The 27554-nt window shown below is 43.2% G+C and overlaps 1 protein-coding gene across 2 annotated transcripts in view; it reads right to left on the bottom strand.

Annotated features, from left to right (window-relative positions):
• Nucleotides 1-12129: 12129 nt before the first annotated feature.
• The window catches only part of LOC127391527 (transmembrane protein 132D-like), a 231411-nt gene continuing 215986 nt past the window's right edge, over nt 12130-27554 (bottom strand). For both annotated transcript variants that reach the window (XM_051634371.1, XM_051634373.1), the window contains 4 exons: nt 19087-19292; nt 18208-18481; nt 16298-16489; nt 12130-13311 (listed from right to left, as the gene is read on the bottom strand). In XM_051634371.1, coding sequence (XP_051490331.1) covers nt 12130-13311; nt 16298-16489; nt 18208-18481; nt 19087-19292 — 1854 coding nt within the window. The remainder of the gene's footprint in view (nt 13312-16297; nt 16490-18207; nt 18482-19086; nt 19293-27554) is intronic.

Genomic DNA, 27554 nt, shown 5'->3' with positions numbered 1-27554 from the left:
AAGGAGGAACAGGCCGCAGAGCAATTAGGATGAAAAAGTCTTTTGGCTGCCTTTGGCTCAGCAGCTCTCATCAGTCACAGAAGGAAATTTATGCTGCTGCAGAAAGCCCACACGGAAGGGCTGGGAGGAGAGCACACACCCCAGCTCCTGGGTGCTGCAGTGGCCAGGAGCTTCTCTGTGGTGCCAAAAATATACATTCAGCTTTTATGTGTGCTATCATCCCAGAAAATAATAAATTAGCAAGTCTTTACCTCTCCCATCACCGCAATTATTTCTTTCAGTCTCAGATTTACAGCAGTTGTCACAAGGGTTTGTAAGTATATTGTGTTAAGGAATTCCTCACCTCTGTGGCTCCTGCTGAAGACCTGCTGGCTTCAATGCTGTAGGAGTTGAGACTCTGTCTCCTCTGCTGCAGCTCTTTACTTGCAGGCATAGTCCAAAAAAGCATATTTCCATCAGTAAAATTATAGCAAGTTCCTTGAGCTCTAGAGTTACCTCCAGATCACTATTTAATTTCCAGTGCAGAGAAGTACATATTTTCCCTCGGGTATTTTGGCTTTGGATGATGAACAGCAAAGATAAATATAAGGACAAATAGGTGAAACATAGTATCTGTTTACATACCTTGGGTAAGCAGAGGACTAGATCTGTTACTCCAATAAGCTTAACTATGTACTTAAAATGAAAAGCATGTGTGGTTGCAGAGCCAGAGCCTGACTTGGAGACACAGTCCACTCCTGAGTGTCCTGGACAAGACAATGCTCAAGGCACCGCCACAGCCCCATGGATCAAATATATTTGTTAGTTGAGGGTAGGTTTTTATTTATTGCTTTTTATTCAGACAACCACCCACAGAAGTCTAGACACCAATTCCCAAATGGCTGGCACATATTCCATCAGCTGTGGATGTCCCCAGAGCCACTATGTTCTGACATTTGAATGGTAAATTGCCAGAGAACATTTTCTGTGGCATAATTTGAGGAGCAGGAGGAGCTTCTGTGCTTCATGGAGGCTCCTGCCCATCACTCTCTCCACTTACATGGACACTTCCTAGCCCTGGATGCCTTTGGCTTAATTGACTGCTCTGTCCTATTCTGTTTGGAATGATTTTGCATTTATTTCCTCACTTCTGCTAGCTGCTGCTGTTTTACAGTGTAATACACTACTCACAACTGCAAGGTTTCCAGCAGCACTCCCGAACTGCAGGCAGGACTCCTCCCAGGAGCTCCAAGATCCTGTGAGATCTGGTCTCTGGGGCCTTGCCCACACAAGAAGTCATGCCACTTGCGACAGATATTCTCAGTGCAAACAGACTGAAGCACAGGCACTTCATACCCATACAGGGTTATCCACATGTGGGGAAGGAAATAACGTAGTGGTGTAAGGCTTTACAATGTTACATCTGTTCACAACAGGGACTGAAGAGCTGAAAACACCTTGCAGATTCCTCCAAAGCTAAAACTGTGGAAAGCACCCCACAACTGAGTAAAATGCTGCTGATTAGGCCTGGCACTATCAGGTTCCCACATATCACTATCAGACCCCCAGTCACTGGAAGATCATGTTGGTTGATGCTGCTTCCCAGTGTGTCCAGGCTGCATCTGTGAAGCCTCTCCAGAAGTCTGTAAGAGTTTTCCCTTTTGGAATTAAGTGCTGGGGCAGCTGGGGGCTGCTGTCTTGGCTGAGGTTTAATTACAAGGTGTATGGGGAGAGTTTGGAGGAAAGGGAAGGACACAGGTCATCTTGTAAAGCTGCTTAAAATACAGTCAAGCAGCAAGTGCAGGGAGCCCTTATGCCTCTGCACCTTAAATATGCATGGACTATTGTGGAGGCAGGATAGAAATGCTGGGGGAAAAAATAAATGGGGAAGAATTGCAGTGGGTTCATTTTCTGAGCTCCATTGTACAAACCTCATTTCCTCAACATCCATCCTGCTCACTGGAGAGTTTGAACTGCTGAGCTGAAGTCCACCCCTTCCCTTGGAGCAATTTGCAAGCCACATCTGGGAGCAAAGCCCCCCAGTATTCCTAGCTTCTCTGACAAATTCTGTGATGCCAGGAAAACAGCAGGCCCAGAGTAAAATGGAGAGACTGTTACATCGGTTAGTCTGTGAATCACAAGCACTTGCAACATAAAAAAGGAAAAAAATGCTTCACGAGGCTGATCTGTTGCATCTATGAAGACACTGAAAGAGTCAAGAGGCTGTAGTTCTCTATTCAGTGCTGGTAAAGAGGTGTTACTATATCCTGTCTTCTACTCATAGGCACACACTGTCTGTAAAGCTGTATGTTTTTGCTTTGTTCAAGACTTAATTGTCCTGAGTATTTACTGCCCATATCTACCACCCACAAATTACGTTTCAAGCTAGTTGTACTCTTTTTTTTTTCTTTTTTCTGGGGGGAGAGGAAGAATGAAGGGAATCCTGAGATCAATAAGTCAAATTCATAGCTAGCCCCTTTTTTATAAAACACCTCTATTCCCCCACCTCCCCACACCCTATATTGTTGCTGTTATATTATCTGTGTGAGCCAGGCATCAGCAAGGAGATGGAAAAAAAAGAATGACAGGACATTGTAGGAGAATTTAATGAAGTGGCTCCAAATATTGTATCAAAATAAATGAAGTGAATAATGCAAGAGCTCATTCCAGGTCCCTTCTACAACAATAACTATTGTGTGAGCAGCACATCTGAGGAGATGGGGATGGATGGATGAATACAAAGGTGCCACTCCGGCACATTACAGAGCAGGGAACAATGGGCAGCCTGAATTGCTATATTTAATTTCAGTAATTCTTTGACTCCAGATACTCAAGGAGAAAACAGCAGGTGGTAACAGAGGAGGAGGAAGAATTATCAGCCTTTCTGACCTCACTTAACTATTTTTCTTCTGCTTAGGACAGAAGAAAATGGGCTGATTGCATGCCTGCATCTTTAAACTCCTGTGAGGGCCCACTGTGTGTTTTGAGCAGTTTGACAGCCATCCACAGAGCTGCCAGCCTCTCACTAGGAGCAAGACACTCTCTTGGCACTCCCACTCACAAATTATCTGCCTTTTATTAAAAAGACATGCAATAGCATGCAACAGAAATGGCCTTGAGCCAGAACACACAGGCCTGCCACTGCACAGCTCTGACCTGCAGCCTGATGGGGGCCCAGCTCCAGCAGCAGGTACAACGGGCCTCATCTCCAGCCCTGATCCTGCAGTGGGCTCTGTTCCGAGGCCCTGCTGGGTTTGCTGGCACTCACAGCTGCTCTCAGCAGAGGCACCAGAGCTTGGCAGGGAAGCAGGGTCCTTGCTAAGGTCCTGCTTTTGCAAATGTGGCTGCTTATTCATATCCCCACCGATGACACAGAGGGAATGATCCCCCTTGGTTTGTGCAGTTGTGACATGGGGACCTTTATTTGGGCACAGAACCAAGCACAAAGACTCAGACATTGGCAGGTCACCTATTCTCAAATTCCTGTGCTTTCCTGTCAAAAAGCAGAGGACACTTGCTATTCTCCAGCTCTTTGCAAAATACCTTTTCATTTGCTCTCTCTAAATGAAGAGCCCTTACACCAGTATTATCTTTCAGGGAACAGCACTGGACACTTGGGCAATGCACAGTGCTGGCAGCAAAGCTGTCATTCAAGCTTCTATTAGGCCTGTCCCTGCATCTTTTAGCACTGACACTGTTAGAGGCTTCCCAGCTGTCCCCATCTGGGCCCCAGGGCAGAGCCTGTAGCACAGCAGCATGTTCTGCAACAGCCACTGCCCAGGAGCACCGAGCTGCTGGCCACCAGGAGTGTGGGAGCAACAGGTTCCTACCAGCTGTGACAGCCAGAACCAGTGACATGAGAAACCCAGGTGGGGAATGAGCAGCAAAAGACATTACAAGTGTTACCTCTGCTTGTAAACGCTCTGTGTGCCTCTGCTCTAATTTTGTCTGACTACCTCTGCTCCCTGTAGGGCTGGCAGAGAGCCCCTCGCAGCTCTGCCACCCTTGACAGGCTCAGCAAGTGTCCTTCCCTCCTTGGGAGAGACATCCTGCACCCATCGGTCTGTCCATCCAGCCTCTCCTAGCCCAACTGCAATTCACTGACAGCTTTCCTTGCAAATTCCCTCTCTGCACAGCTCATGCTAAGAACCTTAATGTTCCTGCAGATTCAGAAAGGGGATTTCCAACAAGCATTAGGAAAATTAAACTTCTCAAGAGCTGTCTCAATCTGACAAGCTATTTCTAGCTCTTCAAACTACGGTAAGTGAAAATATTAAAATGGGGGATGGGGAAGCTGTAGTAAGCAAATGGTGAATTAAAGCTAGAGATAAGGACAGCATAAGTCTACTTCACATATACATAAGGCATACACATATGTCTACACAGAGAAATACATTATTATGTCTTGTTTAAGGCTTCCTGCTGCCTTATAATAGAAAATTATAATCTCCCACCCTTTGCTTCCATCCAAAGCCAGAGCAGCAGGTAACACTAATGAATGGGGCATTCCCCCCAGAGATCTCTGCTTTGCAAAAACATTAAACACAGCCAAGCACCATCCCCCTGGGGCAGCAGATTCAGAGCTTGTGAATAAACCAGCAACTTTCCCCCAGTGACATTTACTGTGCTGGTGGGACCCTGCCTCCAAGCCAGGCTCAGCAGAGGCAAGGGTGATCCAGCCCATGCTGGGGTCACTGGGCTCACTGCACATCCTACCAGACCTCCTCATGGCTCAGGTCTGCTGTCAGGGGGGTGCTGGGGCTCTGTAGCACAGAGACTGACTGCTGGCAGCAGCAGGAGCTCACAGAGCCCAGAAATGGCAGTGTTTAGTACTGCTCCCTCTCCCAACAGGTCAGGCTACAAAGTGCCCGCCATGTGCCCTTTTGCTCCTTCCTCTCCCTCTCAGCTACTTTCTGTTTTTCCCTACGGAGCTTCCAAGCCTAGCTCCCACAGGAGGGGAGGCTGTTCATAGCCCAGGCCGTTGCTGTGGGGGGTGAGAAGCTGAACCAAGCTTTCAAGATATGAGGGTGGGACTCTGAAAAAGGTGAGGGTGATGTTGGATTTTTAGGAGCAAAAAAGCAGCATAATTTAGCTGTTATCAAATTTTTCTGCACTCTGGCATGGCACCTGCTCAAACCCTTGAAATTCCTCCTGGTTTAAGGCCTTCTCTGAGTAATGGTGCCCAGCTCGTTGGTCTGTCCTCCCTCTTTGCAGCAATCATCCCCAGTAGCCTCACAAATCCTATTAAAACTGTGTTTGAAGACCATCCTCTTCAATTACAGTCCCTCATCACTGGTGCTTTAGGAGTGGGGGACACTGGCTCTGCACTAGACCAGGGGACAAAACAATTAGAAAAGCTGATTAAAATCCTATTGCTCTTCAAGGGCTGGCTGATTGTGTGAGGGCTATGCAGTCAGTGCAATGAGAAAAAATCTTTCTGAGCTTGCACTCAGTCTGACAAAAATGCCTCTTCAGCTGTATGAATTGGTCTTGCAAAAGACACATTATTGAGTGCTGCGTTAAAACTACAGTCAAGGCTGCATAGAGAGCTAAGGTACAGAGCCAGAGCTGATCAATACTTAGGATTTTTCAATATTACAAAATATTTTGTCTTAAAACAGAGCAGCCTGATACTGTTTATGTAAGGGAGAAATACAAAAGACACTGATTTGACCTTGGTGTCCTGAGTGACAGAATAGAAGGGAATGCCAAACACTAAGAGCAAAGCTATTGATCAGGCCTTAGAGGGAGGACTGACAAAAGAAAGCTGTAAAAGGTTATTAATGGCAGAGAGGAGCCCAGTGATTTGGGGTTTTGGCTTGATGACAACAGGATGGAAAATAGATGTCCACAGTCAATCAGACAAAGGATTTGCTAGAGAAACAGGGAAGCATGAGATGCATCCATACTGGTGAAAGAATCCCACCAGAAGCAGAGCACTTGGATGCAGATTGTCCTGTCAGGGAGTATCCCAGGGGTAGCCAGGGCAGCAGCAACATCCCCTTCCACCACAGACTATGGCCCCACTGTGCAGCCATGGAGGCAGGGCACAGTCCTGCAGCTTAAGCCAGCAATCCAGATGGTGCAATAGGGAAAGCAGAGGCACTTGGATTATCAGTGCTGGGAGAAGAACTGAAGCTTCTGGGCACCAGTCTAGCACCTGATGTTAAGCCCACACCTCTCTATTAATACCCAGTAAGATAACCTAGTTGCTTGGCCAGCCCCGGATGCCTGTGTAGACAGAGGTGGGTGGTGGTACCTCTAAGTTCTGCAGTGGGGCTGCAAGGCAGAGCACATGAGTAGAAGAGGTCATCTGCTCAGAGGAGCTCCTGGTGTTGATGGCTCACTGGAAGGAGGTTACTCTGTGCTTGGCTGCTGAGCACCGCCACACAGACATGCAGCTGGGGCTCCCAGGACCAGCTCCTGGCACTGCCCTCCATACAACAGGCTGAGATACAAACATGTGGAAGCAGATGGGGGATGAGATGCAGTGAAAATCTATAGCTACCACTGGACCCATGCTTCTCCTGAAGCTGAAAACTGCTTATGGAGAGTGTGCCCCCTTACTCCTACCCTTATTTCTCCTCCACTCTGTTAATCTGTACTTACTGAGCTCAGTGAAGTGTCGGAAATGGACTTGTAGTCACTTTTGCAGTCTCCTATCATTAGGGCTGAGTGGTGAAGCTCTTTGGATTGTTTTTTAGATCATTAATATGTTAACTGACTGTAGAAAGCTCTAATTTAATTATTAGGAACAAAGGTCTGAAGAGGAATAAGCAAAGTCCCTGTTACTGGTACTACAGAATTCAGGTACCAAGTAGCTGATGTCCAGGCCCTGTCAGTCAGTCAGAGCAGTATCTGTGACTGAAGAAGGGGCAAATGCAATAGGAGGCCTCATTTGCACCCACTGAAACAAGGAAGTAGTGAGTTTCTTGGTGCAAAAAAATGTGGTTCAGTACTGAATGTGTCCCTCCAGGCTCCAGGGGCTGTTTTAAGGAGACAGATGCAGGAGCTTGTCGTATGTAATCTACCAGCCATCTTTACAATGTGACAGGAATTTCTTAATGAGCATTGGCAGTACATACAAACAGAGTAGCAGTGCTGCTTCTCCAGCCATTAATATTACATATGTGGGCTGCTTAATTTGCTTTTCCTCATAGAGCTGGAGCAGAAAGCCTGCATAATGAAGGATTTGTTGACAGAGCTCTTCATATCAAATCAGATTATGGGCATGATGTACCAGGCTCTCTGCTCTTCTTGGGCCCTTATTGCTGCCACTTTTGAACTTCATCTATTAGAGCTTTCACCAAGAAGCCAAACAGCACAATAATACTCACTACTTTCACAGGAAAGAGGCATTATTTATGCATAAGGAAGATGATGGCTGTAGGAGACCAAACACCCATTCAGAAAGGTGCTTAAAAATATGCCTGGTGTTAAGTGCCTAAGCAGCTCCTCCTGTGAGTTTTCAAACAGTGAGAAATGAACTGCAAGCAGAAGGCAAGTCCTTTCCCCACAGCACTTTTCAAGTGATATCCCAACTTGCTTCAGAGCTCTCTTGGTGTCCTACCCATCCTCAGGAGGCAGCTCATTCTGGGGGCAGATGTGGCAGTGAAGAACAGTTAGTACTGCTGTCCCTGGGTGGGGAGCTCAGGTTGGCTCCATGTCACTCTCCTGCAGGATACAAGCTTCTCCTACTTCAAACTACAATATCTTGTGTACTCCTGATAGCGTGGGCTGGTAGAAATATAGAACTGATTTTATATGGCAGGCGTTGTGCTGGCGGCAGTAAGACTTGTTGCTGCAGTGCTCCAACACTGTGTGGGTAGGATATGGCATGATAATAAACTGACAGAAATATGTGACAGAGTTCCTGGGCTTTCAAGGACTAAATAAATTCATTTCCAAGACTTTTTCTTAAATGCTTGAGGCATTTTCTAAACATAACATTTGGCAATAATAGCTCCTTGCCTGAGGTAATTCCTCACTGATCCTTAGCGGGCTGGGCTTGATCAACACATATGTGAGTCCAATGAACATTTTCTCCTAAGTGACACACGTTAAAGACTCTTCTAAGTTGTAGTACGTGAGTCCTTCAGCTCTCGCTAAGGATACTCCACAAAGCAGCCACCCCACAGAGCCCAGGCAGTCTAGGAGAAGCTGAACACACACAGAGGCGAACCAAAGTGTCTCCAGTGTGCTCACTACATTTACATCTCATTCATTATCAACACCAGGTGTGAGGGCAGTTTCTAGAGTTACTTAGTACAGGCTGCACATTGATTTGATACCTATGCTGGTTTTTCAAGTCACTTACCTCCATATAACTCCTGTTCCAAACCCATTCAGCTGCATTGCTTGGACTTTGAATTCACTGGTGTCTTCATACAGCTCAGTAAACCACCACATAAGTATTTAAGACTGCTGAAGGAGAAGCCTTTGAAATGAAGTAAAGAACCAACTTACCTGATTTGTAGGACCGTCACATTCTGACTCACTCTGTTTATGCATGAAGTGTCTAAAAAATGCCAGACTGCATCAGACACAATTTCTGTAGTTAACATGCCTGTATCAGTCTATCAGTGGAGCTACTTGCATGAAAAGAGGCTCAAACATGAACATAAGGAGGCAACTGCACACAAGAAAAGAAGAAGTAGTTAATAACACTCACAGGAAACTGATTGTTATCTGTCTGGGTCCTTATCAGGATTAAGAGATTGCCAGTAGGAGCTGCAGCTGCAAAATGTGTATGCAGCATCTAAACACCATCACTGCTTTTATGATGGGGAACAGAATTTAGCCCCCTTCATTTGCCAAATGGCATTCCCATAGAATCATTAAGGTTGGAGAAGACCTCTAAGGTCATCAAGTGCAACCGTCAAACCAACACCAATGTGCTGAAGTGCCACATCCACACATTATTTAACACCTCCAGGGATGGTGACTGCCTGAAACACAAACTTTCCCCTTGAGATGCTCCATGGTGCAGAAGCTCTCACTTAAAAATCTGAGCCCTGTGCTGTGAGAAAAGTGAATATGCACAAACACACCCCCACCAACAGATACAAAAATATCTATAGGAAGCTGATTTATTCTGCTATTAGCAGATTAATTAAGAGTGTTTGTGTGCATACACATGGCCACAATCCACTCTGGCTTCTCCTTGAGCAGAGCTCAGGATCCTGCTCAGTGACAGGGATACATTAAAGGGTGAGGGGAAAGTAATGTCTTTTTTCTGGTTTTGCCATAGATTTCCTGTGTTACTTTGGGAAAATCACTTAACCTTGGTGTTCTCCATGTCAATAAGGAATTCACCTTGCTCCAAGCACTTTGAGGTCTATGGACAAAGAGAAATCTAAACAGTAGGCAATATTTATAGTACTGCCCTATAGATTATAGCAAGCTACAGCTGTTAGAGACAGCGGGGACCTCTGAGCCAGCAGAAATGCATAAAACTGAATGTCAGTATCCTTAGCATTGTAGCTGGAGGCTGTTTTGTCCTAGGAGAGCATTTCAGTGGCTTGTGCTACCACATGAACTTGCTGTTAGCTCTTCATGTTCCCCAGAGGCAGGTAACACAGAAATCTGGGTTTACCGTGGCACCTCATTGGTAAAGCAATTCTGACAGCCTGCCCCCAGCATGGCTTGTACCTGCTCTTCCCAAAGGAGAAAGCCTGGGCACGCCGTGATGCTTTTGCAAGGCAGTCTCACATGCACACACACATCTGATCTGCACAGACTGCTAGCTGAGGTTTGGCCACTTTTACCCTGATGTCCACATTCCTAAGGGTCTCTTTGGACACAGTGTAGTGATGTGTAAAAAGCACCCAAAATAGCTCCAGGATTGGAGGCAAGACAGTGGGCTAGAACACTGCTGAACCTGCTGGGAGGCTGCAGTGCTTTGGTATGGCACCAAAGCTGCTTCCCTCACCTGAGTGCTCCTCCAGAGCTAGTCTGGGCCCTGCACTGTGCTGTCCTCACTGCTGTGCTCTGTCCTTGCACAGGACTGAGTCATCCAGGCCTTGACGAGAGGTGCTGAAAGAAAGCAAACACCAACAGATGAGCAAATATTGATCTCCAAGGTCTTGGGCATATTTGCCTTATTTACACCAACTTACTCTTTCAGAATCATCTTCAAAGGCATTTAGCCAAATGTGGATCTTTCCACCAAAAGCAGAAATTCACATATCAGGCTTTCAGGCTAGAAATACACACGTGGATTTATTTGCCAATAGTTTCAAATCTTGGAAGGGTGACCTGGTGCAAATACATTTGTAGTATAACATGTCGTTGACGTTGTATCTTCTCCCCTCAACACTGCACAATGTAAAACTTTGTGACTAGATTGTGCCAAGAGCCTTAATTCCTCGTTTCATCCAAGGACAAGTCTCCATATTGGTGCCAGTCTCTATTAGGGTAAATGTTCTGACAGTGAAAGGAGAGAGGCGTTCAGAGTAGGAAAAAAGATGAAGCCACTAAAATGCAAATTTTATTCACAGTTGGCATGTTTATAAATATATATATTACATTCTTACAATCTACAGTACATTCTAAATATAGAGGGATTGAGTCTAAGTGTTTGTGGGAGAGAGGGTGTGTATTAAACTGAGCAACCTAGATTCAATGACAGAAAAAGACTTAATAATAAAAGGAGGGCAAGGACTTGCTCTGGAAAACAAAGGAAAACTTGAAATATAAGCTGGGTTTTAGTTAGTGCTTTGGCACTTTGCCACTGGTCATTGGAGACTGCTTTTGGACCTCATAAAAAATGTCATGGTTTTAGGACTAGAGGGCACATCAGATTCAAAGGGTAATCACTGAAATCCTACCATATGTACAGCCTTATCAGAGGAAAACAAAAGATAATCATCACCTCTAGGAGAAACACATCTTATCTACTGAGTTTAGCTGTTCAGGTTTCAACGTGCACCACTCCCCTGTGACTCATGAGTGCCCTCTAAACGTGCTGAGCAGGGGTCTAAAGAAGCATAAGCAGGAGGAACTGAACAACCTGATGTCTCCCAGGGAAGAGGACAGACAAAGAGGCAGTTGCTGTTGGTGTCTGAGTTCAGCACCAGTTACACTTACCCCAGAAAGTGGCCAACTTTGGGGAATGACAGCATGTAAAGCAAGTACCAGTGTAGGGCCAACAGTGCCTGTACTTGGCAAGAGCACACCATGGAGAAATGAGTGTGCAGGGAAGGGAAAGAAGCAACCACATGCTTCCAAAGTTGACTGATGCTAGTAAGTGCCCTCAAGATAGCAGATGGGGAGCATTCCTGGGAAATGGCTGGGAACAGAACTTTGAAACAGGACAACCAAATAAAATGGGCTTGTAAAAATAGCTTGTTCTCTCAAACTTTCCAAAACAGACCTTCCTTTATATGAGCAATATTCTGAGTATAGATTATATTTCTCCTATTTTACAAATTAAGAAATACTGAAAATTGGCTGGCAAAGATTATTACCTTGGCATCTACTTAAAAAGAGAGTTTCAGTTTTAACTGCATGTGTGTATCCATTCTCAGTGCTTGGGAGGTAAACATGCTGGTTTGTAAACAGCCCAGTTACTCCTTTTCCCCCTTCAGATTCTTTGGAAACTCACAACTTTTCAGCTCAGGGAGCTGCTTTGCTCACACTGTTGGTTTTTGTCAGCTTTAAATTAATGTTCTTGGAAGGATATTCTCTGCATGTGGCTTGAATGACCTGCTCTCTTCATGGATCTATTAATTCTGAGACAAATTTTTTTGCTTTTAACCAAAGCTTGCAATATTGAACAGTAGAGCTGTGCAAACTTTGTAATATCCAAACTACACTGGAGTTTGTTATGTTTATTGATTTCCTGGGAAAGCTCAGAGAATGAGACCATATTATTCTCCTAAGGTTTTTTTTTTCATGTTACCATGCATTAAAAAGCCAGCACACATCTCTCACTTCCATCTCTGAGCACAGAGAAGACTTGAATTTTAAGAGCTGTCCAGGATCTCTGTTCTCCCAGCTGCTTTTGGGCTTCTTGGGGCTCCACTGAGTTATTATCCACCAGCTGATTCTTGTTATCAACACAACATTTTACCCCACTACCCAAAATTAAAGGCAGAAGGTGAGTGAAAAACAAACAAACAAACCAAACAAAAAGTATTTTGTGTCTCATTAAACATTTTCATGTAACCTCTCCATATAGTTTTTAAGTTCTTTGCACTCCCCCAGGTCCATATCCTGGCAGACCCATTTAATGTCATCTTCACTACTCATCAAGATTGAGTTGACAGTTGGACACCCATCATCAGAGGAGATGGTGGTAAAAGTGGTGAATTTAACCCGTTTCCTCTTAGAGGTAGGAGAAGCAGTTGGTTCACTTTTCTGTTCTTTCTCTTCGGTGAATGTGGACTCAGTAGACCTGAAAGATTGTCCATTGGTATTTTTGGCGGCATTTGTATTGAGGAGATATTTGCTCTCCTCATAGTCCACTCCTCTGTCAATGGCTGTGATACGTTCATCTTGTTGGGTTGAAAAATTTATGTGATTCTCTATAAGTTCTGTCCTGTTGCTCAGCCCAACCCAGTCATGGGAGTGGCTCATGCCTTCTTGCTCTTCGAAGGGAACTTGTTTGTTTCTGTACTTCAAAGCAAAAGTGACACAATTAATAAGAAAGACCAGAATTGCCAGGCAAAAGACTCCCAGAAGAGCATACATTCCTATCTCCAGATCACTGAGTCCCCGAGAGGTCTGGACTAGGTCATTCTCTTCCAAGTCTCCATTGTTTCTTGGGAGATCCACCTGCGCAGGGAAGCTCGTGAAGTCTATTGGAATGTTCTGCAGATGACTGTCATCATCCAGGAGGCTTTCTCTGTCTTCTTTTTTACTTAAAATAGACCTTTGAGTGGTGGTCCCTTTGCCTTGCTCATGGCCCATCGAGGAGCTGTAATACTGGCCATCTAGTCCGGCTCTTTCCTGCAGAGTGGTTTTCTGACGCCGATCACTGGCACGATTTTCTAGATGGACACCAGCACCCCTGTGCTTACTGTCACTGATGTTAGGGTTGGCATCACTCTGCCCAAACTTTACCTTAATGCTACCACTTCCAGCAGCTAGGATGCTCTTTCTTTTGGATTTCTGGCATGATTCACTGATCACCATCTCTACTTTTACCAGTGTCCCCTGGCCTTCTGTTTCAGCAGCAATCACAGGCCACTTGAACCTGGGGTCATGGTGAATGGAGACCACCTTCTCATCCAGAGATGTAGCTGACAGTGAGAAGTCTTTGGAGTCATAAATATCCAAGGGCATAACAGAGCCATCACTGAACTGGATCCAGCAGCTGATGGCTGCTTCCTATAATATACAAAAAATATAAGCACACTCAGAATAAATATCAGGGAAATATGTTCTGTCCTGGTCTATTCCCTCCTCCTCAAAAGATCCGTTTATCATTTATAACCAGAAAAGAAATAAAAAGGGAGAGCAATAAAAATAATATCTTGCCAAGAAGCAAAGAGAAATACTAGTATAAAACATTCATTGATAATAAGATTTGTTTCTACAATGGTGCTTATAGGAGCTGTAGCTGGGATCTGCAGAATCTACTTCAGCACCATAATAAATTGTATGTCAGAAAGCATTACCAGTGACTGAGATAATTTACTGTTGTATATTTAAATGATAAAAAAATTGCATTATTTCTAAACTGCTTAAAATACGAAGTCTCCTCTTGTTACATACAACATATGTTAAAAAATACCTTATATCACAAGTAGGTCCAGACAAGTGTCCATAACTTCAGTCCTTGATTTTTGTCTCTCAAATGAAGTAAGTGTTTTTTACAAGCAGGGGAAACTGATCAGTTGTTTCTTTAGGAAATGGACAGGGTAATTTTCATGCTTGTTAGCAATTAAAAGCAAGACAATAATTAATCTCATGGCACAGCTATGCAGATTGTATGCTTCAGGGTGCACTGAGGCCCTTTGAATGTAGATGGGTCAGCTCTGAGTACCAATTCTGTACCTGCAATGTGCAATGGTGCAGGTTCCTGGGAACCTTGACTTAGTTTCTAACTTGAAACATTTTCAAGCATTCTTAGATTTCAGAAAGCATATGCTCATCCATTTCTAAAAATCAGGTCCTCTAAGGACTTTCAAATAGCTACCAAAAATTATTGTTACCTGAAAGCATCTTGGCGTTCACACATAAATCATTTACAGACAAAATTCAGATTGCTCTGCTGGAATCTAATTCCTGCCTCTGATGGTCTGACTTGCTCTGTTTTGGCTGGGATATTTACACATTATTAGATGTTGAAGAATCCACACCAGACAGATCCTTTGATGAGGGGGATCCTTTGGTGTCTAAAATGACGAGATCTTGACTGATAAGAGTTGGGATCACACTGCTCTAAGGGAGAGCCTGACTGACAGACAAACAGCCAATCAGCAGATTAATAATGTGCTTGCTGAAAACATGATTATAAAAATCTTGTTTCTTTAAATCAGCAATTTTTCAGACTGTACTTACATTCTAACTCAACACATACACACAGAATAAATATTTATCATTATCTTTTAAATTGTTTCAAATACATAATCATTCACCTTTTCAGAACACAGAGAATAAGGCTCCAGTCTTTTGGGATTCTATTGTGCATAATCTACCAGCCTGATTCCAAAATCCTCACAGCCATGAAATTCCCCTTGCTTCAATGGGAGATTTGCTTCTGTCTCTATTTCAGGCCTGAGCCCTAAGACTTTGCTGACACTGTCATAAATGCCAGCTTTGTGTTTATTAATCTTTGGATATTTCTTGAAGGCTGCATAGAATTTATGTCATCAACTCTCATCCTCCCACTGTGTTGCTTAAACCTGCATAATCACTTGATAATTTTGCCTTGCTTTGCTTATAGGGATTGTGCTCTGAAAATCAAGTACTAAGCAATGGAAGGAATCAGATGCCTTTGAGTCAGACCCTGAAGGGTGGAGGGTGCACATCTTCCTCGCTGGCTTAATACTGATCCAATGATGGTTCCACTGCACCCAGAGAGAGACTCATCTGGACTCCATTCCTGGGAACTGAAATGTCAGTGCTGGGCAGCAGACTGGGACTAAATGCTATCAACACCAGTTTTTGGTCTTATCTCAAGGTAGTTTGTTTAACTCCCCATGTAAGCAATGGATTAGCTCTTTGGCCTTATTTCTAGCTTCCTGGCATTGATTTCTTTGGTCCTGGAATACTATGGGAGCCTGATTTTTATCACTGTATAAAAGCAGCAGTTCTGTGCTGCAGTTCTGCCTAGTGACTCCTTGCTGAATTCGGATTATAAAAAAGTTTAAATTTCAAATGTAGACAGAGCACAAGGACAAATGTCATGCAGGAACTGACAAGGACATGGCAAAGTCCAAAAGCCCTTGGTAACTCTGCATGGGTACAGAAACAGCACATGGATGGCTCAGCAGAAGGATTTCAGATCTGTGAGAGCTTGTGCAGTGTGAAGTTTGACTGAATCACTCTTAGAACCAGAAGACAGAGGAGTTAAAAGCTCTCAGAGATCTGAGTTATGGAGACACCCCACAGCAAAGGCAGGAAAAAGCTAATCTGCAGTGGAGAGAAAACTTTCCTGTTCTCCTCAGACACAGGGTAAGATGTATCATGTCAGGGGAACCTGTAAAGATCTGAGTGAAGAGAAAGGGAACATAACATGGCAGTGGTCCATAATACAGGAACTAAGAACAACAGGGGAAAGAAAAAAAAAAGAAAAATAAGTTTATGAAATAATGAATCAGGAAATGAGTCAATGATGCTGATTCATATTCTAGTAATCAGAATGGAAAGGATCTTCCCTGACTTCTTAAAATGCTCTCAGAAAGTAACTAAAGGAAGAGTTTGGCACTATGAAAAAAAACTTTCTAATTTAAAGTTGGACTTAAAGTATTATTTGTTTGCCTGGGATGCAAGGCTGAGCTCTGGAATATAGTTGGCAATATCATCTGTGATCTAGTAGGTGCTGGTTGGGACAGAAAGGAGGTTTGTGTGTACTTGTGTGTGCAAGGGGATTGCTTCATTATGACTCACCATTGAGTTGCACTGTTATTTATGGGATGCAGCCACAACAGATGCAGTATGCCTGTTTGCTGACTGGGGTTGTTACATAGTGCCATTTTTGTAAGATCTTTTTCTATCAGGGCATGTGGTGGCCTTCAGAAAAACATCCCCATATGTTTTATTATTGTATTATTAATAAAAGTCTGCTTGATTTCATCACCTTGTAATGTTAGGCATAATGAATCAGAACAGTGTCCTTCCACAACACAATACATGTGAGTAACAGTACCTGCTTTGGAGACTGGAGCAGCTCCTGTGCTACTGCTGTAGCAAAGATGGCCTTATTGCTTCCTGGACTGAGCTGCAGAGAGAGTGATAATCCAGTGACCAGCTGCACTCCCAGGTCAGTTATTGTCACCTTCTCATCCAGAACTGTCACTGTCTTCTCAGCCAAGATAGCATCTGAAAGGGGGGACAATATCTGGAAAGAAAAATCAGAGTTAGTAAGAGCCATTTTACGTAGCACCAAGCAAAGGAGCTACGTGGAGCAGCTGCTGTAATACAAATAAGTCACATTTATGTTAATGGGCAGAATTATTCTTAGCAGACAGACATTATTAAAATATGATTAAAAAATGGCTAGTCACATTACATAACTCTTTCACAATAATAGGGTGCTTATAACATCTTTTACCAATGTAATCCTAATCAGCTGTGCCATTCGCCTCTGCAATACTCTCACCACATCAGTTTCAGATGTATTAAATATTTGTAAATTTAATCTGTATGTGAAATGCAATTATTTTATTAAATGGTCATGTCTTTAGGTAGCATAAATATAGTGCAATCTGTAGATGTATATAAAAATCAATAGAATAAATTACATGCATTTCTATCCTACAGAGAGAAAGGCTAATGTATTGCTACAATAAACACTCATGGAATTGTATACAAAATTGACAGAGGAAACTTGTTTTAGTTAAGTGCACTGAGGTCAGTGCACTGATACATGACATCTAATGATGCTCATTAGCAAGAAAGTTGAACTTAATGATCCATATAGGGTACAGAGCATTTTTAAAGCAGTTTATAAGAGGTATTATTATGACTTGCTGTCAGCCTTTTTTCCCTTTGATTTTTATTTTCCACAGGTTTATGTGTGTGTGGGAGCATTTTAAGTCCCAGAGCTCTGGAAAGTCATTGAAAAAATCTTCACAGATTTTGCAGAAAGTCAAAAATCTTGAATTGCATTTCTCCGGCCCTGACAACCTGTGTTATTGACAGGTGGGCTTCTTGGTTTTGATTTGACAGTTCGGGATGATAAACATGTTTGGAGAGGTAGATTTATTTTTTTTCCTGTTCCTGTGCTTGTTAACACGTTTTCTACTTTGTAAGATTAATCTTTTTTTTTTTTTCTCCCTCCTTTCTTCTGGGACCTCATTTTCTAGGTCAGCATTTCTCTGCATGGCAGGTAGAATACGTGTGAAAAGCTGGCAATGACATGATGCATAGGTTTAGGTGAGTTACCTCAGAGTGGGGACCCCAAGGCACAGCCACATATACAGCAGTATTTATAGGCTATATTCTTGACCATAATGGCTAAAACTGATGAAACTGCACCCCTGGAGAACATAGCTTAGGTGTTACTAATCAGTCAGTCTTCCAACATAATTCTAGAAGTACCAGTTGTTATTATTGCTTTGTTCATATTCTGGAATGGACCCTAATATTTATATTTTGTAACACACTCCCTGAGCTTGCAAGGCATGCAGGGATTTGATCTCATGGAATTCATATTCCAGTCTCAGTTCCTCAACCAGCAGTAGTTAATTTTTACTTTGCCCTTTGCTCTATCAATGTAGGCTTTGAGAAGACCAAGCTGTTTCACCAGCTGCATGCCTTGTGATAGCCCACACACTGGCTCCAAGTTCAAAAATAGCCTTAGAGAAAAATAATCAGAAACAGCCTCTAAGTATACGGGTTGGGCTAAATGTGCTAAAGCTGCAATCTACATACTTCAGGGCACAAGATAAGAAGAGAAAACCATCTTTTCTGTGCCTTCCAGTCCTTGCTGCTATTCTGCTCCATTGAAAAATGTATGACTTTAATTTCTCTTGCTAATGCAAGATGCTGCTGAACACCTGATGAGTCCTTCAGTTCCTGAGTATAATAGAGGAAAAAGCAATTGATTTTCCCTACCTGAATTGTCGTCATTCCAAGCTCCTGCCCAATCAAAACCTGTCCATCCTGCAGCTTAGCGATTCTTGGCTCCTCCACCTGCATGAAGTCACTCACCAGGTCGGTAATGTCAACCTGCCAGTCAGAACCCAGTAAATAGCTCAGCTGGCCAGTGGGGTCTGAAGCTTCAGCTACAAACTGCGTGAGGACTCGCACCATGGCATGTTGGTACTGAAGAGTACAGCCTCTTCCCTTCCGTTCGTCTTCCTCTTCGTCATCACTGTCCCGGGCTGGTCTGGTAGGACACCAAGAATAAAAAATATTTTAAACTAATGCTTGGAGAGCTTGTAACAGGAGAGTGACTGCTGATGTAAGTCTGCAGCCTAGTGGCTGGAACAAGGGGCCTTTGCCCCTTCATATTGCTCTGCTGAAGCAGCTTCCTGTGGGCATGGACATCTTTAAAGCCCTAGTGTATCAGCGTCCTGACCTTGGGACTCTAAGATCCTACAGTGATATGAAACAAGTATGTACTAATTTCGACCAATAACAACAAATAGATTAACTGGCAGGACCTGTGAACCAGGTCCTTGCCAGAACTGATCCTTGTTGATGTCTTCCTGCTGCCTCATGGATGATCCTACCTAACTTGACCAATTGGTTCTTCCCATCTCAGTCACTAGTGCTATAAAAGGAAATAGATTTCCAATGTGGGGTCATGCCACCTGCAGATTCCCTTTCTCTTAGAAGTCCAGAGCAGGAGCCTATTGAATAAGTGCCTGGTGACCTTCAAATTTACACCAGAACTGCATTAAGGCCAAATGACCCTGTTCAGATCCACTGGCCCTGACAGGTCTTTGGCAAGTGCACAGCCCAGAATGAGCATCCTCTAATGAAACCTACCTCTTATTAGAGATGATGGGGACTCTCCACCCCTTGATTTGATTTAGTTCTGTGTCAGAGACCTCTATCTGCAGTGGGAGACGAGGAACCCAGACTGTCATTTCTAAAGGGGCACTCAGATGCTGGTAACTAAAATTAACTATGACGTTCACTTTGCCTTTCATTTCCTTCCCATTGACAAAGACATAGTCACATCTGTCAGAAACCTGAAAAAAGGAGAATGACAAAAAAAATTAATTAGTTTCTTCACAAATTATAAAGTACACCACCTGCTGGGAAAGTGAGTGGGAGGAAGAGAAAGGATATAGGATTAAACTAACTTCAAGTTCAGAGGACAACTAGCAATAACAAGAAGGGTGTCTGGTGTGTCCTTAATAGCTGGTTTAATTTGGCATCATTTTAACAGGCAGGTTTTTTTCTGCTATGAACATTTCCAGTGTAATCAAAAGTAGAAGAACAGCTTCTTTTGGTCCTTAGTTCCTCACTACAATACTGGGATAATTCTAGTATAAAGGCACTGCGAGAGGATTCTTCTCTTCTCCCCAGAATTCAGTCATACACCATTATCCTCCTCCTCCACTTTATGTGCAGCCCAAGGAATACCATATACTTGTAGGGAGGAACTGGAAATGCCTGCATACAGAATTAAGCAGGGGATAAATTTCTGTGGTCAACCCCAAACTGAGACAAAGGGTTATTCAGGAGTCCCATTATAGGTGCCAGGGCATAGGGTGGTCACATCAACCAAGATCTAATCACAGGGAAGAGTTCATGGCTGCCCAGTGCTGTTCACTGGGGACAAACAGCTTTCTCTCTGCTTCAAGCCTGACAAAGATCTTAGACAAGGTTCTGCTTAGGCTGGTCCTGATGTCACTTTATTTATTACCTGCAGCTCTGGACATCAATATTGCTGAGAGTTACTAAATCTCACTCAAGCGACTTAGCAGCTATTGCAAGGATCTAGGTGAGCTGACAGGACCTGTTCATTACAGTTAGTTAAAATGTATGTGTAATTGTACACGTCCAATAATTTATTAACTACCACTTCACCATGCTGATGATCTGAAGGAACGATCTTTTAAAGCCCTGAACTCTTTTCACAATCCATTACCAGCCTGATCTTCTATTGCATTCTGTAGATGTATTTAATATTTCTAAGTCTAGGATTCATAGTCTCATCCTCATCTGAATTTAATGCCATTTTCTAGATTTTTGTTTAAATGGTAAATGAATTTAAATCGTATTTAAATATCACCAGCTTTTGCAGGATTATTTTGTATTCCTAATATTATTATCTTTAAACAACAACATACATACAGATCCATAGAAAATCCATTTCCATCCTTGCCTGTCTGAGCATAGGTAACATATCAAAAAAGGTTACTATGACTCCTGCAATGCCTCTATTGCAAACAATGTCTGGTTTAAGGTCAAAATCTTATAGTTGTCATTGGTTTCAGCTGGAAAGTAACAAGTTTATTTACAGGCAGAATAATAGCTTTCAGGATAGTCTTATATTAGAATGCTTTACACCAGCTCGTAATGACTCCTGTCAGGATCCAATCTCCTTGTGCTGCATAGCAAGAAAACGAAGTTGCTGTCAAAACAGCCCCAATGCTTGGGAGCCTGCAAGGCAAGGAAGGTCCTCACATTGGGCTGCTGAGCACTGGTGTGTCCTAGCTCTGGGTGGGACCTCTGGCACTGATGTAATACCAGCTTCATCATAGTTCTGACCCAAACTGGCCTGAGCTGAGGAAGGTGAGACTCTACAAAACTCCAGAAGCTTCAGGTGAGCCTGCAGAAACAGCCTTAGGGAAGGCTGGAAGCATAAGCACATCCCCTTTCTGGGAGCAGCATGACTGGGCAGCAGCAAGAGAGCAGACATTTCTCTTCCATCCTTGCAAAGGCACACTCATGCAAGTGTAACATTTTCACAGCAAAAACTACATTATACTTCCTACCTGCAATGTCTAATAGCCTGTCTGACAGGCAGGAAGCCAGAAGACCTTCAGGCAGTGCTTGGTACATGTGCTCCTTCTCCCACCCTATGGGGTACTTATCTTCCACAAGTGGAAATCGTCTATTCCTTGCTGGCATTGCACTTATCCCTGTTGCCTTTCTGGTTTTTACGTGCTGTTCTCAAACCAGACAACTCTCCTATATGCTAATAAGCTCTGTCTGCTGCTTTAGACCTTTTCTCCCTTCCCTGGATGCCAGTGAGAAGAAAAACTGGGCAGTGTCTCAAAATGCTGATTTCCACCTGAGAGGCAACAGATCAAAGCGGAAGACAAGGTGGTCCCAAGGAAAACATCCAGCCTGGGAGCTGATTGCCCTGAAGTCCTTCACTTGCCTTTGTGCTCTTCGGGCTGGACTACACCTACAAGTGAAAGGCCAGAAGACAAGGACTTTCTTTAGTAGGGCATAGGGACAGGTAAGAGCTTTCAGTGTGACTTTCATCAGCTGTGCTTCCAGCTAGCAACCTCATATTTGTGAATCTTAGCTAATTAACACATTAGGCAATCAAACGGGTGATCAACCTAGGACTGAAACGATTTCCTAATGATTTAAGGGAACAGGTAAATTCCAGTGCCTTGTAGCACAGAAATCATAGCTGAGGGATGTTTCCAAACCACTGCAGTGTCCTGTGCAGAGCAGAGCACTGAGCCCCTGAAGCCCTGATCCCCAGCAGACCCCTCCTGCATGTGCTCTGCTCTGCACTTGCAACAGAGCTTCTAGCAGGGGATCTTCCAAACATCCTTCCATCAGAGTAAGGTTCCCCTGTCTGAGCAGTGGCTTTTGAGGCACACCTAGACAGCACAGATGGGATTTTGCTGTTGGTTTTATCATTCTATGTGTGTGTGAAGAGCAGTTCAGCACACAGGGGCTGGAACAAAGCTGAGACTCTTCCAGGCAATAGAGGTAATTCCTTAATTATGCTGGTAAGTGATGGGAATCAGAGTCTCACATTTTAAGTTCATTAATGCTCAAGCAATAGCAAGAGAAATAAAATTTGGCAGAAAAACAGACCTCAGTTCCAACTTCATCAGAGGTTATTAAAGAAAGGAGGGCTAAAATAAGAATCCATCCCTAAAAAACCTACTATATGAATGATTAAATAAATACCATGACCTTGTGCTTTCAAAGTTATGATTTATAAAACAAGCTGATGATCAGGAAAAGAACTACTAGGCTTGGGATACCCACTTTCTCCTGTTTCTCTTTCTGCAAGTGGAGACAGCAACTATGAGCTCATTCAGTTCCCAGCCAGCCCTTCACTGTTTGAATGAATAAGCATCACTGTTCTGCTGCAGCTTGCATGTAGCCCTAACAGAGCAACATCAAAACATAGAGCAAAGTACAGTACATTTTCATAAATCAGGCCTGGACCTTCAGAACTGGGTCGTCAATAGAAAGGCAGATTAGCCATGACCACGTTACTGTGGATACATCCAAACCATTAATCTTCCAGCACGAGAGAAAGACTAAAAAGATGTAGAGAAAGAAGAATCGAGCTTCATTGTCTCCTTTGAGACTGAGTTTTCTAAACTGTCTGTTGGAAATAAATGAGATTTTTGTGAGATGAGTTTGATGGGACTCAGCTCAACCTCTGCAGGACAAATAAGCACACAGCAAAGACCCATCAAATGCAGCTTAGCAGCTGGCAGCCTCTGGGCAGTCCCCACAGCTGACACAGGAGGAGGGAACCACAAGGTCCCCTTGCACAGCCTCTCCGTGTTAATGTTGATGGGGACAGCACAGAGGAGCTTCTGCTACCACTGCCTTTTCTGAGCCCGCACATCTCCTTTTCAATCTGTAATGGATTTCAATTCCTCAATCTGTCAAGCAGCTCCTTTTCTTTAGCATTAATTCATATAAACAGCCTTTAACTACCAGCTCTCCTTCCTGTAGTACAGCTCTTGCTTTGCACAGCTCACCACACTACAGAAATGGCTCTGGTTCAAGTTTATTAAATGCCTGAATGGAGCAACTGTGCAAATCCTTGGATGTGTGTGCCAGAGTGTGCAAATGAAGGGGCTGTGCTAAATCAACAGCTTCCAGAGAGGTAGTTATTAAGGGAATTATGAGGTTGCAAAAGCTTTGTCCCAAAACAGACAGGTTTCAGAAAACACAATAGAAACTACAAAGGTGCTGGGGCAGGGTGGGTGATTCATGGGGGAAAGAGATTAATTTTCTTTCCAAAATCCAGGACTTCCACCCATGTCTCCTTTCCCTTTTTCGTCCTGCCTTTGACTTTTGATATCTCAGAGGTGGCGACTCCAGTTTTCAGTAAAGGTGACGAGAGAGAGAACAGATTTTCTTTTACTGCTAATGTACTCCTGGAATACATCTCTCTGCATTGTGGCCACTGTAATTCAAGGATATTATAATGCCATTAAACCCTTCTGGTGCTGGATTCCCTTGCTAAAGCCTTTCTGGGCTTTGTGTCACAGGAGCTTTTCACACAGCGACACTGAGCTGCCTTCCATTAATTAAGGGAGGCTGTACTTAGAGCTCAAAATTCTCTCAATACAGGGCGCTTTTCTCACTTGAGCGACCTGGGGTTTGAATGGCTTTTTTAGCCATGAACTTAGTAGTTTATGGAAACACTTTGGGTTTCATTCGGCTCCTTCAGCTCCATCTCTATTTCTTACATTGGTGAACAACTAAGACAGCTTGCTCTGAGTCACACACACACACATCTCATCACAACACGCTGGAGCAGTACAGGTCAGAGGTCCCTTATTGCCAGCACAGCACAGAATTAGGAATTAGATTTCTAAGTGCACCACGTACATACCAAACATGTGGCTTCTGGCAAGCTGGATGTCGAGTTCAAGCACCAGTGCTACAAAATGTGCAGAGTGGAACATTTCAAATGTGCTCAGTATTGCATTTAACTCAGCCCCTCAGTCCCATTGTCAGGAACAGGAATAGAGTCACTGCTGGTCTCTACCACAGAACCCTCACTGAAAATATGCATCCATAAGCGCCCTTTGCAGCTCTGAGCTTCAGGTACCTCAAAAATGCCCAAAATTCAACTGGTAGCCTTGCAAGTGATGCTGCTTACGTCACTTGTCCTGTGTCACACAAGACTGTTTCCTTGGCAAACAAATATTGACTGAGAAGGAGCAGAATATTGCTGCTCCAAGGCAAGGCACTTCTTTATGTTTACTTAAAAAGCCTGTTTGTCTTATTTTAAAAGAATTCAGCACTCTCCTTCAAAACACTCACTATTCTGTATGCTCTTTGGATGTGATCACAAGCAAGGGAAATCAGTTTTTCTTAATTTCTTTTATTTCACAGTTTGCAAGTCTCTCACTAAGCCCTTTGAAGCCTCATAGTAGCAGGACTTCAGCCAGCCAGGGAAAAACATGACAAGAAGCAATAAGGTCCCTCACAAATCACACCTGATCCCTATCACATTGATCCCCTGCATCCAGTTGTCCAGTGAAAATTATTCCCACCCCTTTCCTAAAAATATTTTAGTGGTCTTCTCATTAACCTTTTTCAGAGACTGTCTATGAAGATATGGTAGACATGTATTTGTGGGGCTGATTTTTCCTTTTTTGTTCCATGAACTCTGTGCTAAATTTGTGATGAATAAAATCCAAAGGTCTAACAGGAGGGAGGGGAAGGGAAACGTACATTGTAAGTCCCAGAAGAGGCACCCAGCATTTCACTGTTATCTCTCAGAAGTTGCTGTTACAGTCTTCCTCCACCTCATTAGCATTATTCAATTCCCACAGGAATTATAATGGTGAAACCCTCTCAGGAAACTGCTTTTCTGCTACAGTAATTCTGTTGGAACTCCTACAAAGTCACAGCTAATAAGTCTTTGAAAATAAGATGTACCTAGAGCAGTTCTGGTTTAGACATTTCAAGGGTGGCCAATTAGGGAAGTAAGTCTCTGATATTTCCTCATACATTTCAGAAACACTCTGGGACACTGTTGCTGATCCATACTTCTGTAAGCGATCCTTCCCCCATACAAGCACTCTCCATTTACAATATACCCTTCAAACTCCGCCCTGCCACCTTGGCAAGCTCACAGGATCTCTTCTGATTTAGCACTGCACACATTCTCCTTGGTCTACCAGCATAAATGGTGATATTTAGTAACGTAAGTTATGTTAATGAGCCCTGCCTAAATCACTGCTGTCAGAAGAAGAATGGGAAAGTCTCTTAGAACCATTAAAAATGAATGAGGAGGGAAATAAATAAGCAAAAGCAGCTCATTTGAGCTATAAAAGACTCCAGAACACAAGCTGTGTACGAAGGTACAAAAGGATGAGGCCATTATTAGCTCTATAAGTCACTTACAAATGACTCAGGGGAGGCGGAGTCACCTTTAATCACCCACGCTTAACCTGGTGTTGGTGTGAGATTTGTTACTGTGATAGCTGAACCCAGCCTGAAATGATGCAAGGCAGAAATAAACTACTATAATGAAGAAACAGCACAGCGGGTAGATCAGCCCTAAACCCACTATATGTTTCTAAAAGGGACCTGTCCTAGTCTGGGATTCTGTGAAGACCCTAAGGGTAAGAAATCACTGTCCTCAGATCTGATGGCAGCAGCACATCTGTTAACCGCCCTGGATACTGTTGGAATTAGGAACAACCACTCAACAGCTGCTCTTGAGGAATAATTAAAGCACCTCCTGTGTTGCAGAGGAGAGAGAGAATTTTTTTCCCAGAAAGGCACAATATCACATCAAGTTTAAGGATGCTCATCCTCTTTCTTGGTTTCTCTGCGACTTGCACATTCAGCAGGGTTAATGTCCCAAGTTGGGCTGCTCCTCAGCTGCTGAAAGAAGAAAGACTTGGCTTGAACCTTCGTGATAAGATTCCAAACAGATTTTAAATCTATTGTCACCTTGACAGCTTTTCCCATTTGGGGGGATTTATGCTGTGTAAGGTCTTCTTATTATAAATATTTTGAATTTTGATTGTGAGTATTGAAATAGCTGCCACAGTCTGAAAACATCCTTCTCAAAGTTGGTAAACGACGAGCTGTGTTCACAAGGCTCCATGCCTCATCATTCATTTACAGCTGCTTCTCTGCCCTGTGCAAAGAGGCTCTGCCTTTTGTAGATGTAAAGTTACACATGAACTCAGCAGATTCAGAAAAAACAGTGTGTTTTTGAAGGTCTACACCTTAACAGTGTCCATGCATTTCTGCAGTGGTTTTCCTATTGCAGCACAACACAAAAAAATACTGTGATCCACACTGAATCTGCTTTTTTACCCACAGAAAAACATCTTCCTTAGTTTCTATGGGTCTCAAGAGCTTGTTTCCTGCCAGGCATCTCCATAGTGTCATGATCACAGCATACCTAAGCACTGATCCAGAGCAAGTTCAGTAATAAATAGATATTAAGAGAGACCTATGCAAATTAAGAAGATTCTTTACTGCACTAATCCACCTAAGCACATCATAGAGCATATTGATTAAGAGAACTCTGATATCAATTAAGATCTAAGAATTTTTTTACTTTGTTCTACAGCTTTGTGGCAAACATCACTGTACTATCCTCAACAAAATATACTTGAAATATGCAATGGCAATCAATGGATTTAAATTCTGGGCAAACATCCAATTCTAGCTGCAAGTTTAATGCCTCCTTTTTGAATGTTATGAATCTGACACAATGTTTGTGGTGTGTTGGTGTAACTAACTAAAAAGTCCCCTCATCAAAAGTGTCTCTTCAGGAGTCACCTTTCAGTTTTTTTAAATAAAGATTTGGCATGTAAGAATATTTCAGTGGATTTTTCCTGTCCATGTTGGTTTTGTGCCCACTTCCACTACTAAGAATGGTCAAATGTCTCCCTCTGCATTGGATTTGCACAGAATCAGGCTGCCCAGAGAAGTTGTGGAGTCTCCTTCTCTGGAGACTTTCAAGACCCATCTGGACATGTTCCTGTGTGATCTGCCCTAGTTGTTCCTGCTGCAGCAGGAGGGTTGGACTCAATGATCTTTAGAGGCCCCTTCCAACCCCTATGATTCTGTTTTTTCAAGGACTGAGTAAGAAAAGAGTAGGTGACACACAGTCATTTGCGGACACATTATGAAGCCCCCTTACACACTGTCCTCACCCATGCTTTGGAACCTGCCTAAGGGACACCTGCTGCCTGTAAAGAGTTCTTCTTTTTCCCCATTGAGTCACTGTGCCCAAGACAGCCAGCAGCCACCTGGGGATGAGGTGCTCCTGGTGCTGAATGGTCCCTTTCCTATGGGGCTGGTAGTAGTGCTGCTTGGAGGACGGATGCTTCATTTCAGGAGGGCTCTCAAGACACCTACATTTGGTTTTGGGTCATGAAATTTGGTTTCATTTCAATTTCAAATGATTAGAACTATGTAAAAATACTGTAACATAAAGGAAAAAGTTATTTTAAAATGAAAAATCAAACCATTTCATTTTGGAAATGTCAAAACAAGATGTTTCTTTGACACAACGAGAACCTGCT

The sequence above is a fragment of the Apus apus genome, chromosome 16 (assembly GCF_020740795.1).
Source record: "Apus apus isolate bApuApu2 chromosome 16, bApuApu2.pri.cur, whole genome shotgun sequence".
NCBI lineage: Eukaryota > Metazoa > Chordata > Aves > Apodiformes > Apodidae > Apus > Apus apus.
The sequence above is the reverse complement of the archived record's forward strand: the minus strand, read 5'-3'. Positions and strand labels throughout refer to the sequence as shown.